This window comes from Apteryx mantelli, chromosome 3, assembly GCF_036417845.1.
Source record: "Apteryx mantelli isolate bAptMan1 chromosome 3, bAptMan1.hap1, whole genome shotgun sequence".
Taxonomy (NCBI): domain Eukaryota; kingdom Metazoa; phylum Chordata; class Aves; order Apterygiformes; family Apterygidae; genus Apteryx; species Apteryx mantelli.
In genome coordinates, this window is record NC_089980.1 from 113359506 (window position 1) to 113375516 (window position 16011).

The 16011-nt window shown below is 36.1% G+C and overlaps 2 protein-coding genes across 7 annotated transcripts in view; one reads left to right on the top strand and one right to left on the bottom strand.

Annotated features, from left to right (window-relative positions):
- Positions 1–16011, bottom strand: part of MCPH1 (microcephalin 1) — a 135849-nt gene that overhangs the window by 36701 nt on the left and 83137 nt on the right. The gene's annotated exons all lie outside the window — the stretch shown is intronic.
- The window catches only part of ANGPT2 (angiopoietin 2), a 50891-nt gene continuing 34942 nt past the window's right edge, over positions 63–16011 (top strand). For both annotated transcript variants that reach the window (XM_013953237.1, XM_013953238.1), the window contains exon 1: positions 63–730. In XM_013953237.1, the coding sequence (XP_013808691.1) occupies positions 446–730 (285 nt within the window). In that variant the 5' untranslated portion in view covers positions 63–445. The remainder of the gene's footprint in view (positions 731–16011) is intronic.

Sequence of the window (16011 nt, forward strand, 5' to 3'; positions counted from 1 at the left end):
CTCTCCTCCCTCCCTCCCTCGCGAGTGACCTCCCTCGGCAGGAAGATAATGGCCAAGCCAGGAGGGAGGAGCAGCTCCGCTACACATGTCTGCCTCCTCTTATCAACTTATCATATAAGGAAAGCAAAGTGATTGATTCAGATACCAAAGCCGTAAAATCGTGACAAAGACGCGCAGAAGAAAGCGTTCAAGCTTATTCTCAGAACGAGCCCAGCTCCCGCAGCGTACGCGGGGCTGCTTTTCCTTTCCGCATCTGACAGCTCAGGGCGCGACTGGGAGAGGACGGCACGCTTCCAGGCTGCAGCGAGCACAGCCAAAGAGCCCAGCCCTCATCCAGGCGACACATGGCAGCAGAGCACTGAATTTCAGTGCAGGTTACCTAGGTCTGGGTTCTTGATAGTATCCTGAAGCCGTCTAGATCTGCTGGGTTACCATAGGAGTTAAAATGCAGCTGAGCGTTTACTTTATTTTGAGCTGCAATCTTTTCTTAGCTTCAGGATACAACTCCTTTAGTAAAAGCATGGAGACCATAGGCAAGAAGCAGTACCAGGTTCAGCACGGGTCATGCAGCTATACCTTCCTTTTGCCTGAGACAGACAACTGCCGATCTTCCAGTTCTTACGTGTCGAACGCGGTGCAAAGGGATGCACCTTTAGATTATGATGATTCAGTACAAAGACTGCAACTGCTTGAAAACATCATGGAAAACAACACTCAGTGGCTAATGAAGGTAGGGCAATATTACTTCTATTCTAAAAAGCTTGTTTACAAGATCTTGTTATCTATTTCATTTTTTTTTCTAAGAGTTTTGAAACTCAGAATGCATGATCTAGACTACATTTCTGAATTAGTTTTCAATCAAAAAGTTGTTTTGAAGTCTGAAAACAAAATTTTACAGACTAGTAGGGTACAGAAAATTGCACTGTTTTGCAGAACTCATGCTTTATAGTTTATCATTACACTGGAGCTGCTTGGACAAATAGTAATTACACAGGCAGACTGCGAGCATGTCTGAAAAGTCTGACATGAAAGAACCAGATACTTTACAATTCACTGACAAGAGCTAGTTTATCTCTATTTAAACAATATGGAACACGTCTTTATTTGAGGCACATTTTTTTCATATTTGAAACATGATTTTAAAATTTGCCTGCAAGAAAATAACATACGTAAGCCACAGTTACGAGGAGTTGCAAGTCTGACTTGCAGTGAAATCAGTCTAGTGAAGTGACAGAATTTCAAGAAAGTTCATTAACAGAAATACTTTGCATCCTGTAATATTTCCACTCAAATATAATATATTCAAGGGGAAAGAATTGGGGAAAGACAGTGTTTCAAATGCCACATAGCTGCCTTTAATGCAACTCCATCGTAACTATAGGAAAATGACGTGTTTATTCCCAAAGTGGCAACATATATAAAATTTTACCTGAAATAGTAGAAAAAGTTATTCTGTATAAATTCTTGATATTACTGGAAAATAAACCTGATCACTATTCCACATTTTTACAGAAACTCACTTGATTCTAAATGTTATACAGTTCAATATATTTTAAGTCATTAAACTTTTATTTCACTGTTATCTGAGAAAGTGTGATAGTATAGTTTAACTGCACAGTAAACTTATAATCCTGTGTCTGTGTCTCTACTAAGATATCTCTGTTCAAAGCAATAAATCTTCTGCGGATTGAACTGAGCAACTGACATTATAACTACAAATAAGTCTTTAAATGCTATAATGATGTCATAAGGCTTTCTCTCATAAAGAAAACTACTTGTTGCCAGTGGAGAATATTCATAATTCTCTACAATATGAGTAGGCACTTCTTTATTCTAAATCAAAAATTATTATCAAATAATCATTTTTCATTAGGGTTTGTGTCTCTCATCAGTTACAGAGTTACAGAACTAGTATGATACAATCTAAGAAACCATCTAGCAAATTTGTGTGTGTAAAGCAGAACAGTCACACTTCACAGTAGAAAGCAGAGTGTTTTCATCACCTGAAAATAAGCTTTGAAGCTTAAATCCAAAATGCATACACATGAAGGCTTCAGTGTGGGCCTCTAAATCTGTCTTTAGTCATCTTTATGGGCTTAGGATGCTTAATTTAGACACCCACATTTTCAAATGTTAGCTAAACCATCAGTTCAGTAGCTCTTTTTCTTATTTCACAAGCAAGCACACTTACCTCCACATACATATTTATCTCTCTACTTATTAATTTCGCAATGCTCACTATTGTAACGTTAAGAGTAACAGTAACAGATGTGCAATGCAGGATGAAAAACACAAAGTAAAACAGTCTAATCTACCCAGCTGGTAAGCAATTTCCTAACATAAATAGTAGAAATCACACAGAAGACTCCAGTGCTAAATACCACTTAAGTAGGCAAACACAATATCGTAAGTGACATCAGGTAAACAGAAACCAGTAAGCAAATTCCAGCATCCTTATTTAGTAAAAACTGCCCTTTTTCCTGTCAGTCTCTGGGAAATCAGTTACAAGAGGAATAGGACAAGTATATCTCACTCATTCTTTGGGCAGATCAAAAGGCAGATTTTGTTCTACAAGACAGACACATTTCTTTCATTTGAGCAAAGATTTCCAAATAAAATGCTTTAGAATAGGCTGGGTTTTTTTTACGTTCCACAGCTAAACATCCTGTAGAATAACTACTGTTTGCCTTTTTCACTACTTTAACACCTGCCCTTTATGTCATTTGTTATGTTCACAAAGAGACTCCCAACAAAAGTAGCTTTTCCTCAGATTTGCTGTGCTAGTGACACCTGGTCTGCTAAGTAAAGATGAAAAGGAAACAATAACCTTTAAAGTCATTTACTGAGTTTACTTGCTATTTTTTTCAGTCAATAAAACACACAGCTAGGTTCATATTTCAGTTAACCAAAATATAATGGAAGATCAGACAAGGCTTGGCAAAAAAATGTTGTTCACTTACTTTATATACTGTATTGAAATGTAATGGAATCTTGATTAAAAACAACATGGCATTAAGTTCGTAGCAATTGCACAGAACTCTACCTTACCTCTTGCTTTTGAGAAAAATAATTTTGCTCAGTTAAGAGGCAAAACCAGTTGTCTTTTGAAGCTATGTAAAAAAAAAAATTAAAATTGTATCACAAACTTTTAGTGTGACTTAACCTTTAAACTTTATTCCAAAAGTATTGTACATCCCAAAACATTTTTACACTCCTCCCCCCACTCCTGCCTTTAATCCATCAACTAAAGGAAACATTATGCTCCTGAATGAACACTAGGCTGTATGAATGGAACAGCATGGGAAGTGTGCACTTTATCTGGTTAATGGACAAACACAATGGGAAGAAAATTAGTTACGTAGGTCCAGGTTCTTTTTTGATCTACTCCTGCATGCAGAGCAAAAGACTTTGGTCTATAATTGCTACAAATTAAGTTGGGTATTGCTTCATGAAAACACATTCTTTTCTCTGAAGCATGTTAATGCTGTATGCCACTACTGTGAATATCATATATAAAGCTGGAATGTCTTTCAAAAGTAAATTATGTTTTAGCATTCAGATGACATACAAACCACTATTACACCTAACTCGGTGTCTAGCAGTAGATGCTGTAGAGCAAAGGCCAAAACCCTAGATCAGTTGTGCAGTTATGTACCTGAAAATGAACCTTCTTCTTTGACCTTCCTTACCATGGGATCAATTTTATATTGAAGTGTAGGAGAGGCTTGGGGAGAGGGAGCAGGGAGAACAAACCTATCAAGACTTTCAATTGATTTGATGGGATTAGGAGGTTGGTATACAGCTGAGATACATTACTAAGTTTAAAATTTCCAGTCTTCTAACTACTGTTAACTACTAACCTTGAGACACTTTTATATATAAAAAAATCAGGTTTTCAAATATTCCTAAAAGACAAGCAAATGTCTGTCTACAAATAAACAAATCTTTATCTGAATTAATGGCACCTTTACCATTTGAAACATGGCAATTTTACTCAAGTAACTGCATTTTTCAGGTATTAAGACACTGAGATAACCAAATGCTGACTTGAATTTATTTCTTAGTACATCCCATGACTCTGGGAGATATGAGTCTCTGTCCAAAGCAACTGTGCAAAACAAACAGGTTGCATTTTCTTAGTCTTTCTTGTTCAAAACAATATATGATCAAATTGATAATAGCATACGGAATATAGGCAATTTATTTGTAGTTTATCAGCATGCCAAAAGACAAATGAAAGTCTGCGGCAGCAGTCAACTTTTAAACCTAAGAACAGAACTTCATCCTGAACCAGCCCAGCAGACTATGAGACAGACACTTTACTGATAGAAGTGCAGTGGTTTTGGATATTCTGAACTGTGACTCCTTTTTCCTTGTGACCTTTTCCTGGAAACTAAAACTCCTTGGTCATGTTGAAACATTTTTCTTCTTTAAGCACCATAAATTCAGATGTTTTAAGGTGTAGGGAATGAATTCTTATAACTCTTGATGGATAATTATTAATGAATGGTAATAATTCTTGTAATACTTGTACTGAAGTTCTATAAAACCCTATGTATTATCTCAAATATGAATAAGAATATTCTCATATGCCGTCATCCACAAACATCTGTACACAATGCACAAGGACAAATATATTGTACAGTATTGCATTTTGAAGTATGCAAGAGATGATTCTGACTCTTAACTCAAGAACTGCATTCCTTTCTTAAGTAATGCATCTGTTTTCACTTATATGTGAAAAGTGCTTGTTTCTGTCTATCAGCTATGTATTTACTAAGCAAAAGAGTACTGGCAGGATCCAAAAGAAAATACTGTTTTACTTTGAGATCGGTGCATGATATCGGGTAAAGTTTCTAAGGAATATTAAATGATCTGACTGTGGAGTTTGTTGTTATATCTTCTATAGATAAATTCCTAAGAAAGGATTTGATACAGTTTCATGTGTTCAAAAACTATCTTGTAAAGACTGAGCATCATTCCGCAAGTAACAAATTGATGAAACAGGTATGAAATTGTACAAAATCAACAAAGAGGAGGAGAGTTTTTCTTGTACAGATCTACGAGACAAAATTGAATTTGAGAACTCACCGTCTCTGAGAAGTAATCAGAAAAAATTATGGTAAACAGACTTTTGCTTTGCTGAACCAGTTTCCAGCATTCAAAATATATTTTCATGTGCATTGCTTATGTTTTTATTAATATGATCATAAAGTTATCATTTCTGGCTGGTCCAAACAGCAAATGGGGAGACCTTCCCCATTCATTATTGACATCAAGTCCTTTCCCCCCTCCCCTTCCTTCAAGTGCACATGTAGGAAATAAACCTGGAGATGCTCAAGTTGACAGCTTCTGGCCCTTTTTGTTTGCACACCCACTTAACATAAATATGCTATAAAACAAATAACAGAACATTTAGAATGTTCTAGAACCTTTTGCAGATTGGGTTTCATTTAGAAGTGTCATTTCTTTTACAGGCAATTATCTTGCTACTGGTCATTTTTGCTGTCAATCATGAGTTAATTCACTAATATGTATTTCCCCATAATTTAGCAAGAAAAAACAACTAGTACCATTTGCTTGATTTCTAGTCACCAGAAACAAACTACATAGGTTTTACTTAGCATTGAATTTTGCCTAAAACACACACAGCTTCCCATTTTTAACCATCTTAATATAAAGCTTAGGAGCTTCAGTGACCATATTATGATACTGCTCTTTTCATGCTACAATATTTAGTGTTGTTGAAAATATACCACACTATACATTACTTGAGTTACAATATTTCTCAGTAAACCAAACCAGCACAGTGAAACACAATACTTATTTAACAACCCTTTACATATTTTCATGCAAGAACCTCCAATTGCATCTCTTGTTTTGCAGGGTTTTAAATAGCTTTGGCTGAAGGCCACGATGGGGCAAAGTAAGACTTTCTGCACCATTATCATTAAAGGGCTAGACATGTAAAATGTTGCCAACTGACCGAGAAGATACAGTCTCAGACTTTAGATTAGGGCCTACAAGAGAGGGAGGTGATATTCTCTGATCCTTCTCTGGAGCTTAGTAAACCCAGAGCACCATCAGACAACTCAGACTATCTAAATTAGAGCCCTAGAGTAAGTTTGGTCCACCTTTTCAGTCTGGAAGAAAGAGAAACAGAGGAATGGGAGAAGAAAAAGCAATCCCTCTTGAAGATGCAAATTTACCAGCCTTGCCAAAGTTGTTGCAAAGGCTAGCATGCTGCGTAGCCCTCACCCTCGCACACAACTTTGACACTGAAGTTTGCAAACCTCAGAATTAAGAGACAATAAGTAGAAGTGTAGAACACACTACTAAGATATGAATATATACATTACGCTTCCCATTCATTACAACAGCTTAGATATAAGGCTCAAACTGGGACTAATGTCCTTTCCATTGAGCTCAGTCTCTCTCCATTCCCACACCCCAACAAAAGATGCAAGCTGGAACAAAAGATGCAAGCTGCAATTTCAGAGAAAAAGTACTGGCATCTAACTAGCAACAGGATACTGATAGGAGCCTTAAGGATACCAGTACAGAATGCACATTTTCTTAAGCACTGAGAGAAGATGGGAGAAGTGACTCTTGAACAGAAGAATGTTTCATGCATGTGCTAGTATATGAAATAGGGATGTTACACCGAGAAAATAAGTTGGTAGTCCAAATACACCCTAATAAATCTCTCACTTGTAAAGCCAGCTACACTGCTGAGAAAAAAAAATTGTCAGTAGACTATAAATACAAATATAACCTTCAAAAAAAGGTGAGTTTCTATAGGGCTGAATGAGTACTTTCAGAAATAAGCTACAAAGATAATTCTGTCTCCCATTTTATTCTTTTGAATTTCCAAACTCTCAGACTAATCAAAATGTAAATTGCAGGTGAAAAAATAAAAGGAGAATCAGATTGTTTCATAGGGTTAAACATCTGAAAAAAAACAGAGGTATAGTACAGTGTATGTTAATACTGAGAAATGCCTCAGAGATATGGCACATTCCACAGTGGAACAAATTAAGCCAAATAACTTCAAACACAAAAAATTTAAAAGAAGCTTTACAACTGGAAATACTGTCATCATTTTGTTTCCCTTAGCAGACATCTTTAAAAAGTGGGGTGGAGAAAAAAAGAATCGTACTTATTCCTCCAGGAACAAATGAAATACTGTTTGGTGAATCTCAAGTCCATTCTAAGTAGACCAAGCAGAGAGGAAATGTTAGAGAATTCTTTGAGTTACAAAATCCAGATCCATATTTTGTATAAAAAAAATTCCACACCTAAATAGTTCTGCAAACACTCACTGTGTCAGTTTTCCAGCTGCCTAGGAAAATACATCAGTACTCCTTAAATGCCTTTTTTTATGCTTACTACATTTTCCTGCACAAAGAATTAGTTTTCATCTGCCTGTGCAACAATGTAATCCTAAATTTAAGATGTTGTTTACAAAGTTCAGAAAATGTATCCCACAATTTGCATGGTCAGGAGATATCTGTCTGTTCTCTTTCCAACTTTCAGCTCATTATGATATAGTTTAGAGAGAGTGAAGCTACAGGTACTTTTCTACTGTCTTTATACTTTCTGCTAACCTTCTCTTGACTTCTCTCTCTTTTAGTAGAAGTATGCAAACCAAGTATTCTTCACAGAATAATATTATTCACAAAAGCTATAAGGAGTGAAATATTTCCTTCAGTAGATGAGTGAATACTTTAGAATTCTTAGATGCGTTAGATTTTCCATTCAATCCAGCTGTTTCTAGATATTCCTGTTAACCTCAAGAAATATCTTAACTTTACTCAACCACCCTTTAATAGTGTCGGAGAAAAAAAAACAAACTTTCAGTTTTGCATTTGTAGTCAGGACTCAAGCATCATGACAGAGCAAATAGTGTACCTCCACTCTCTGTGGGACAATGTATCAACTAGCTACCTTGATTTTGGTCGGTGATCAAAATAAGCATGTTTTGGTAACACAGCTAAGAGATTAACAGACAATATTTTTCTGAATAGCTAGCTATGACATTACTATATAAGTTTCCAGGAGGGAGGAAAAAAGCGTGGCTGGATACAGTCTCAGCTCTCTCAATGGTAACAACTGAAATTCTTGAACAGACATTCAATTTTTAAACTCTGTAATATCTTTTAATAATGCAATCATCAAGATACTGAAAGTAGCCAAATCTATTTCAAAAGCTGTGCTAAAGCCTACATGATGACCACAGTAATTCAGTATAAAGTCAAAATTACCATATTAGAGAAACCTGTTCAAGTACAGCATAATCAATCATACAACTGTAGTCATTTGAACTACTCAAGAAGTAATGTTTTTGTATGCTTTTTGAGTAAGATGTTTGCCAAAACCATATGAAAACACACTAGGCAAATGTATTATCTTTAATTATCACTCCATTTAATAGAACTTCGTGATAGGGAAGTAAAAAACCGAAAGTTCTCATCATTGGAGAAAGAAAAATTGTACCCATTTAAAAATGACAGGAACTTCTTCAAATCTCTAGTGTAAAATGACTGAACGTTTATTAAGCCTAGTCCAAACAACTGCTGTGCAGACCTGTTCATTCTCACACTGCAAGGCCAAGAACCATTCATCTCACGTGCTCACAATATCAGCTTTGCAACTACGGTTTCTTTTTGATTCAGGCCTGCACCTGACCTGTGTGATACTGGAAGGGAAGAGCCTCTTTTGTTCCATTGTGTCAGGGGGTGGCAACGGGGAGACACCCAGCTCCGGGAAGGACGTTTCCTGGGCAAAGCTGCAGCCCTTGCCCACCAGCAGCTCCCCAGCCCCCATACCTGCCAGGTGACGTCAGTGTACTGGAGGCCTGCCCTCCATCACAGGACTTGATGTGTGGTCTTACGCTGAGGTATTTGAGTAAGCTGAGAGGTTTAATTTTGATAGCTGCTGCCTAAACTGATTTTAGTTTTGTCTTACTCCTAAGAAGGTATTTGAGTGTGATCTATACAAACTTATTCTCTTGAGAGCCTTTCCTTTGAACTACAACAACATTGTCTTGTGTGCAGTTGTGGTTAGAAACAATTTTCCTCCACTTTCCATTTGCAAGGTGTAACCACCTGCAAGATACTAGTTCAAATCTACAGTTTCAAAATGAAATACAAAACTGCCCTATAAAGAGAACGTACTAATCAATCAAATAGCAGCAGCCTGCTCTTTCCACTCTATCAGCTGTCAACTGGCAACCTCTGCTATGGAAGAAGTCAGCATTCAAACATCAAAAAAGCTGTGGATCAGGACTGAACGATACATAGTAATGCAAGACACACTTACAGTAGTCTCTTATTGCATTAATAGATAGCCTATGCAGTCAGACAGTTCAATATTCAAGAAAATTCCCTGACGAAGACTTCATGGAAAAATTCCCTGATTCTGCTTTTCTGTTTAGAAAAGTAAGAAATACAAATTTGTAAGTCTTCCTATTAACATGGTAATTCAACTATTTTAAGGGAACACCAACTTGCATTTTCTTACTATGACTTGAAAAAAAACACAGATAAAATAGGCAAAAGACTAAGTGAATAAGTGAGAACAGACACGATCTTTTATGCTTTTAAAGAATTGGAATTTTAAAATAAAACTAAATTTCCTTGTGTGAGGTTTGAAATTCAACTGTATTACCTATCCCCATATTTTTAATTTATGTCAAACTTTCATCCTGATGCCAGAATTTCTATCAAATATAATAATTACCTCTAAAGTTATAGTAAATAAAGAGCACTTTTGTGACTGCTACTGGAGCCTTTTTTGGAATGCTTTCTGAAAACTACTCAGAGATGAAAGAAAAGTACAAATAACTAGCAGGTGAAACACAAGACTAATAACCTAACCCTTAGAAGGGATATAAGCTGCTACAAGATATAAACAGTCTGATCTCTGCTGAAGCCTCTACCACATACAAACAAGGATTCTGACAGCTTAAGATAGGAAAAACAGTTAAACTACATTTCACCAGCTACAGAAGAGTTTTAGTTATATCCTATTACTAACACCTAAGGGTTAGTATTATCCTTTTTTTTTTTCTGAAGCTTTCAACTTTTTGACTTGCATATAAAGAAAACTTATCCATGCCTTGAGTTGTGCTTCTTCCTTATAGCAAGCTTCATTATTTTAAAATGGTCCTGAGAACAATGTACAAAATCCATTGAAGGCAAATGGGAAAATTCCCACTGACTTTAGTGAACTGAGGTTTCATCTGGTGCATCTAAAAATCTTACTTGACTTGAAAGGTGAAGCTTTTTTAACTATGCGAGGATGATAGTGGAGTAAAACACTAAAACAGTCTTGCTGCAAGTCCTTCTTCATGTAGACCACTTCTAATGAGTAACAAACAGAAAAAAGAGTGATCATTTTAATTAGAAGGAAATACACAAATACCAGATACCATTTTCTTTTCTCTCATAAGTCTAAGTGGGAAAGACTCTTCCTCAGAGTCTGATCCCGTCTATTTCTTCACGCCCACCATTTTCCTCCATGGAGTTCCTTCCAGCTTCACGACGTTTTTTTAAACTTTGAGCCAACCAGACAATCCCTGCCCTTAGCCAGCTTTACCATCAGTCTTCCAACCTCCTTTTGCAGCTCTTGCCTTTAGGAATTGCTAGCCTCTTTCACATCCCTGACACTTCAGTTTTTCTATTTCTGTTTTGATCCAGCTTCAGTCTCTTTTTTTTCCTTTCTTGGAGACCATTTGGATTCCTGGCTTTTCAGTCTGAACTCCCTTTTGCTACACCCCTTGTCGTTCATAATTCTCAATTCTGGGGTCTTTGGGCCTCATCTTTTTTTTTTTTTTTTTTAACCCCACCCCTATGGATACTCTATGGGGTATTAAGACTTTTCCTTACTCCTTTTCTTGGCCAGTTACATGCAGTACCAACGGCCTGGTATTGCAAGATACGGTTACTAATCTTGGAAGCAGCGTCTGGCCTCTGAAGAAGTCTTTTGAAAGTGCATTTAAAAGTCTCTTTTGTCAGTGGACCAACCTCTCTGATCTTGACAGACAGACAGCTTTGTCTCATAAAATACCCATCCTAAAATGCACAGCTTTGGTCCTCAGTCATTGTTTGTGCTTAGATTTCCTCCTCTTCTCTATATTCGACATGAACTGCTTGCTTGGTTTTGAGAAGATCTGGCTCCTGTTTCTGCTCTCCGCAGAAGGGCACCAACAGGCAGCTCTCTGGCTGGAGGCTTCCAGGAGCATTGCCTGGAATTCAGCTCAAGAAGCGACTTTCCGTCACCACCCGAGCGCTCTGCGGGACACCAGAGACAAAGAGGAGAGTTCGCAAGCACTGAATGGAAAGAATTTTTTTCTTGGTGCTTTTCCAATAAACTGAGCTACCTGTTTTTAGATGGATAATCCTAGCTCTTGAGGTGAAAAAGTATTTGTCATTAGGATCACATAATTTAAAATATTTTTTTTTCCTCAAGCATCTGTATCACATACTAAAATTACACATTTTGTTTCTGCAGTATGCTGCCTATATGTGCTGATCTTATTGCCAAATGTTTAAAATTGTCCACTCAACAGAGTAGCATCCTGTTCTATCTTTCTAGCATGGAATTCCTCATAAGCTTTCGCTTTTAAGATTAACTGTGTTAATGCAACAACAAAGGGATATAAATAAGTACCATTTGACAAGAACATATCAAGCTGCTGGGATGTTCAGTTTTTGAACTAAGCAGAGGTGACCATTGGAGCTTCCCTCATTTAAAGGGCCACTTAAGTGTCTTTTGCAGTCAGTCAAACGCATTTTATTTTTTGGGTCCTGCCAACTGCCCCCCCCCCCCCCCCCCCCCCCCCCCCCCAGTATTTTAGAAACCTTAGGGAAGTTCTTTGACAGCTCTGATGTGGCAATATTCAGAGAAAAAAAAAGTCCATCAAAAGTGAGGAATTCTCTGACTGGTTATAGAAATATGAGGCAACTTTTCAGAAAGACCGCTTCCCCTGCCCTCCAGCATATTAGCAATGGAAACAGGGGAGAGAAAGATGCAGCATGCCTTAAAAAGGAACTTCTGCACTTAAGAACTTAAGAGATCAGATTACTTTTTTTGTTGTTTTTGTGCAAATGTACAGAAAAATTAGCGCATATGTTCTTAGAGAAATTCATTCCTTCAAAACTGAGGTCAGCAACTGACAACATGTGCACTGCCTCAGACTCTTAAACATTCAAAAATTGGCATGCTTTCAGCTCAAATGACTGAGTCTCTCTTAGTAGCATCATCGCTGAGCTTTCTTCAAAAAACAGTATATTTTGTAAAAACTCTGTAAACTATATTTGGAAGCCAGTATGTTCCAAAGTTTAAGAAATACTCAAAATGTTTTCAGTTTCCTTTATCTGTGAAGTTTGAAAAATCTAATGATATTTCACGCTCAAAGATGCTCTGAGAACACAGCTTTGAAACAGGAGACACCCAGTTTTATAGCCTACAGAAGGGACTAATTGTATTCCACAGCTTCCTAACTAGTTTGATCCTTGAACTCCAAATCATTCTTCCTTCTGGTTGGAAGTGAAATGCAAGATGACTGCTTCCCTAGAAAGCAGTACTGAGCATGAACCATAAATGCCTAGCTCTCTTTCACTTCCCTAATAACATGTTTTGAAAAGAGGGATTTGCTTCCTATTTCCCCAAATAATTGCATTATGATTTTCTGTGCTACATTGTGAGTTATTATGTAAAATTGGCTCTCCTATTGAAAGCTGAATTCAAAACACACTTCACTTGAATTTGTGAAATGAGATAAAAAAGGTAAATGGTTTTAGACTAAGGAAATTTTGTGCCAGATATAAACTTGCTACAGTGTCATAAACTTTGTAAGGCTATGTAGCCAATGTCTTTCAAGAATAATGCCATAAATACCACTAGCAGCATTCCTGACAGTCAGTTTATTTCAGCTGCCAGTGGCTCAGTGTAATGAGGAAAAAAAAAAACACAAAAAAATACCCCCAAAAGGCAAAGGCTTACTCTAGATCTAGGATAGCAACTGAGTTTATTCAAACTATCTGCTTTTCGGGGCAGAATCCCACCAACCTGGAAGAGTCCTGATTCACTTAAGGTAGCATGAAAGTAAAAATATAACTGACAACTCATAGGACTTGTCTGCAGAAATTTTTGAATATTCATCAAATTAGAGCCCAATACTATAACTTAGAATTTAAAAAATAAATATTGAATGGCAATGTTTCTTATACTGTTTATAAATAAGAAATCCTAATTTTGAATGTTGATTGTTGAATGAGGAACATTTATATTCATTTCAGTGAATGGCAGAAGCGTCACTGGCTTCTTATCTTCCTGGCTTCAATGCTACTGAACTTCGGCAAAATGCCATTCATGACTCAGACTATTTATTTATTTATTTGTTCTTTATTTTTAGACTAATGGGAACTTTATGAATTCCTTCCCTGACTTCTAAGAGAAATACCACTTAGCTATGATCTTTAAAAACAGTGATTCAGAATCTTAGATTACTGCCTTAATGAATAACCTTTATTCTTAATGAAAATACTTAATCACCAATTATTGTTTTAGATCTGAAGATATTGTTAAATTTTGCTTTTAAACGATTTCCTTACCCACACAGAAACAAAGGCTATTAAAAGATTTGTCAGGGTGATGGTTTAGTTTTTATTAACAATTTTTTTAAATACCAAGAATATCTTTCTAATTTACACATTTATTTACATCTCTTAAAAATGCACACCTATGCATCATATAAAGTATATGCATCATATATACTATAAAGAACCTCTGTCATCCTCCAAGTGACACATGCTGCTGGGAAAGCAGTAGTGCATTATAAAATTTACAAAACAAGCTCAGGGTCTGGAAAGGTGGGAGCTAACAAAGAGAGCTTTGGAATGGTTTCAGCTCTGAAAATCTCTTCCCTTTTTCTATGCACTCTTTTGCCTTTTCTAGACAATAATTTTGATTGTAACTTTTGTAGTTAGCTCAAAACATATATTAGGAAGTATGATTGCACTGTAATACCTTTCAGTATTTGGAACAAAATTCTTTCAGTCAAGAACACAGAGTGAGAGCTATTCTTTATAAATATTTGTGAAGACAATGAAGGCAGTTTATACATTTGGTTTCATGTTATATTAATGAGATATTTGGTTTTTACTCAAGTAGATTTTTCTCAATGAAGGGGGATCTTCTGCTAGGAAGAAATGTAAATTATAAAAGCATAACCAACAGCTCACTCTAAATGAGATGTAATCACACATGAGAATAAGTTGTTAAGTTTTCATTTAGTGCACAAGTGGCTTTAACTGAACCATCTCCTGCATACAATTTACTTTAAAGTCTTTATTTACTAGTCTAAGAGTTAGTATTTAACCTTTTAGTAATTTATTACACAATTCTACTTTGAATAACTTTCAATAAATCACAGCTCACTTTCAGCTAGCATTCACTTATAATATTACTATCACCTTTTTGTTTGCTGACAGAAAAAATGAGATAAGAGAGAAAAAACTTAGCTGGAGGTCTTAACCAAGGCAGACACGCTCAATGGGGCAAGTAAAAAGCTAATACTGTAGAGACGTCTCAAGCATTCCCATATACATTCACAAAAGACTTTTTTCCTCCCTTGAGAAACAACGCAGTCCATGGGGACTTCCTGCCCTAACCAAAAGAAAGGGCAATAAACCCAATTTAAAATGTCTCTTTTCCAGACCCAATCACTTTATTCTTCTTCAGTGTAATAATTTTTTCTGAAAGTACAGGGTACTAAAATCGATGATTTACCTTCAGAAAAGAGAAAAATAAAATATTTTAATAAAAGCTAATTTAAAATAGCTTAAAGCTTGATTGATAGATTGATGCAATACCTTTAAAAAGTCCCTTAGATCTCTCAAGATAAATTAACCTTGGAAGGGATAGTGATTCTTCCATTTTTTGCTAATTTTAAGTAATAGCAACATTGATAGACTAAAAGCAAGTATGAAGAGCTTTTTTTTTTTTTTTAAAAGAGAATAAAACTGTCTGCAAAATTAGAATTTTTATAGCAGTTAAGTCTCCACAACACCAAGAAATTGCAGGGATGCAGAAGATAAATATAAGTATACATGGAGAGCCTGGCAAGAATACTTAGTATTGTGCTCCATTCATTACATACATACACGTTAAACAGTATGTATAGCGTATATATGTAGGTAAACTCCATATAATTACTAATAGTTTGCTTCATATGTGAACTGCTGTGATGAAATTGTTGTGTTCATATATTTAATGATACTGTTCCCTCTTTTTATCAAAACTACTTTACATTTCACCATTATCCATTTTCAACAGTACGCAAAAAGATAATTTCATCCCCAAAACATTTCTGGTATGCAGACTTTATTATATTAGGAATAAACAATTTATATATTTAATGTTTTAATTAAAAGTGAAGTCTATTAAAATAGTCTTTGACAAACTGTATTGTATGTCTTAATATACAAAAATGTATCTGTGAATCAGACATTTGAGGATTCCATGGCAAACACAGATGAGCTTCTATGCCTCAGATGCATATTTGCAAAGAGCTTCAAAAAAATGTTTCAAATTATGGGCTAAATTCTACTTCAGATGACTCATGAAGAAACCAGACGTGGCTACAATCCAAAGAACACTGCCACCCCGAAACAAGGGCAGGCAACTAAGACCAAGTATTGCTGAGTTAAAGATAACTCATGACATCTGGAGTATGAGAAGTGGAAAGGTCTTGTCTCTACTCTGAAAAAATATTCAGAAAAAGAACTGAAGGGACTCCTCTTTGAGGCTTCCTTACTTTGTCCTGTCACTAAATCTGAGAAAAAATTGATTATGGCTGCCTAAAGTTCATTTTTCATCTTGCTCAGTTCTGTATATAAACTAATTATCCCACTGCCTAGGGAGCAAAATCTCAAGATGATGACTGCAAGTATAGAAGGACTATTAAGATCCTTTTGGTCTGAATCCACAAAGGTAAGTTTTGCA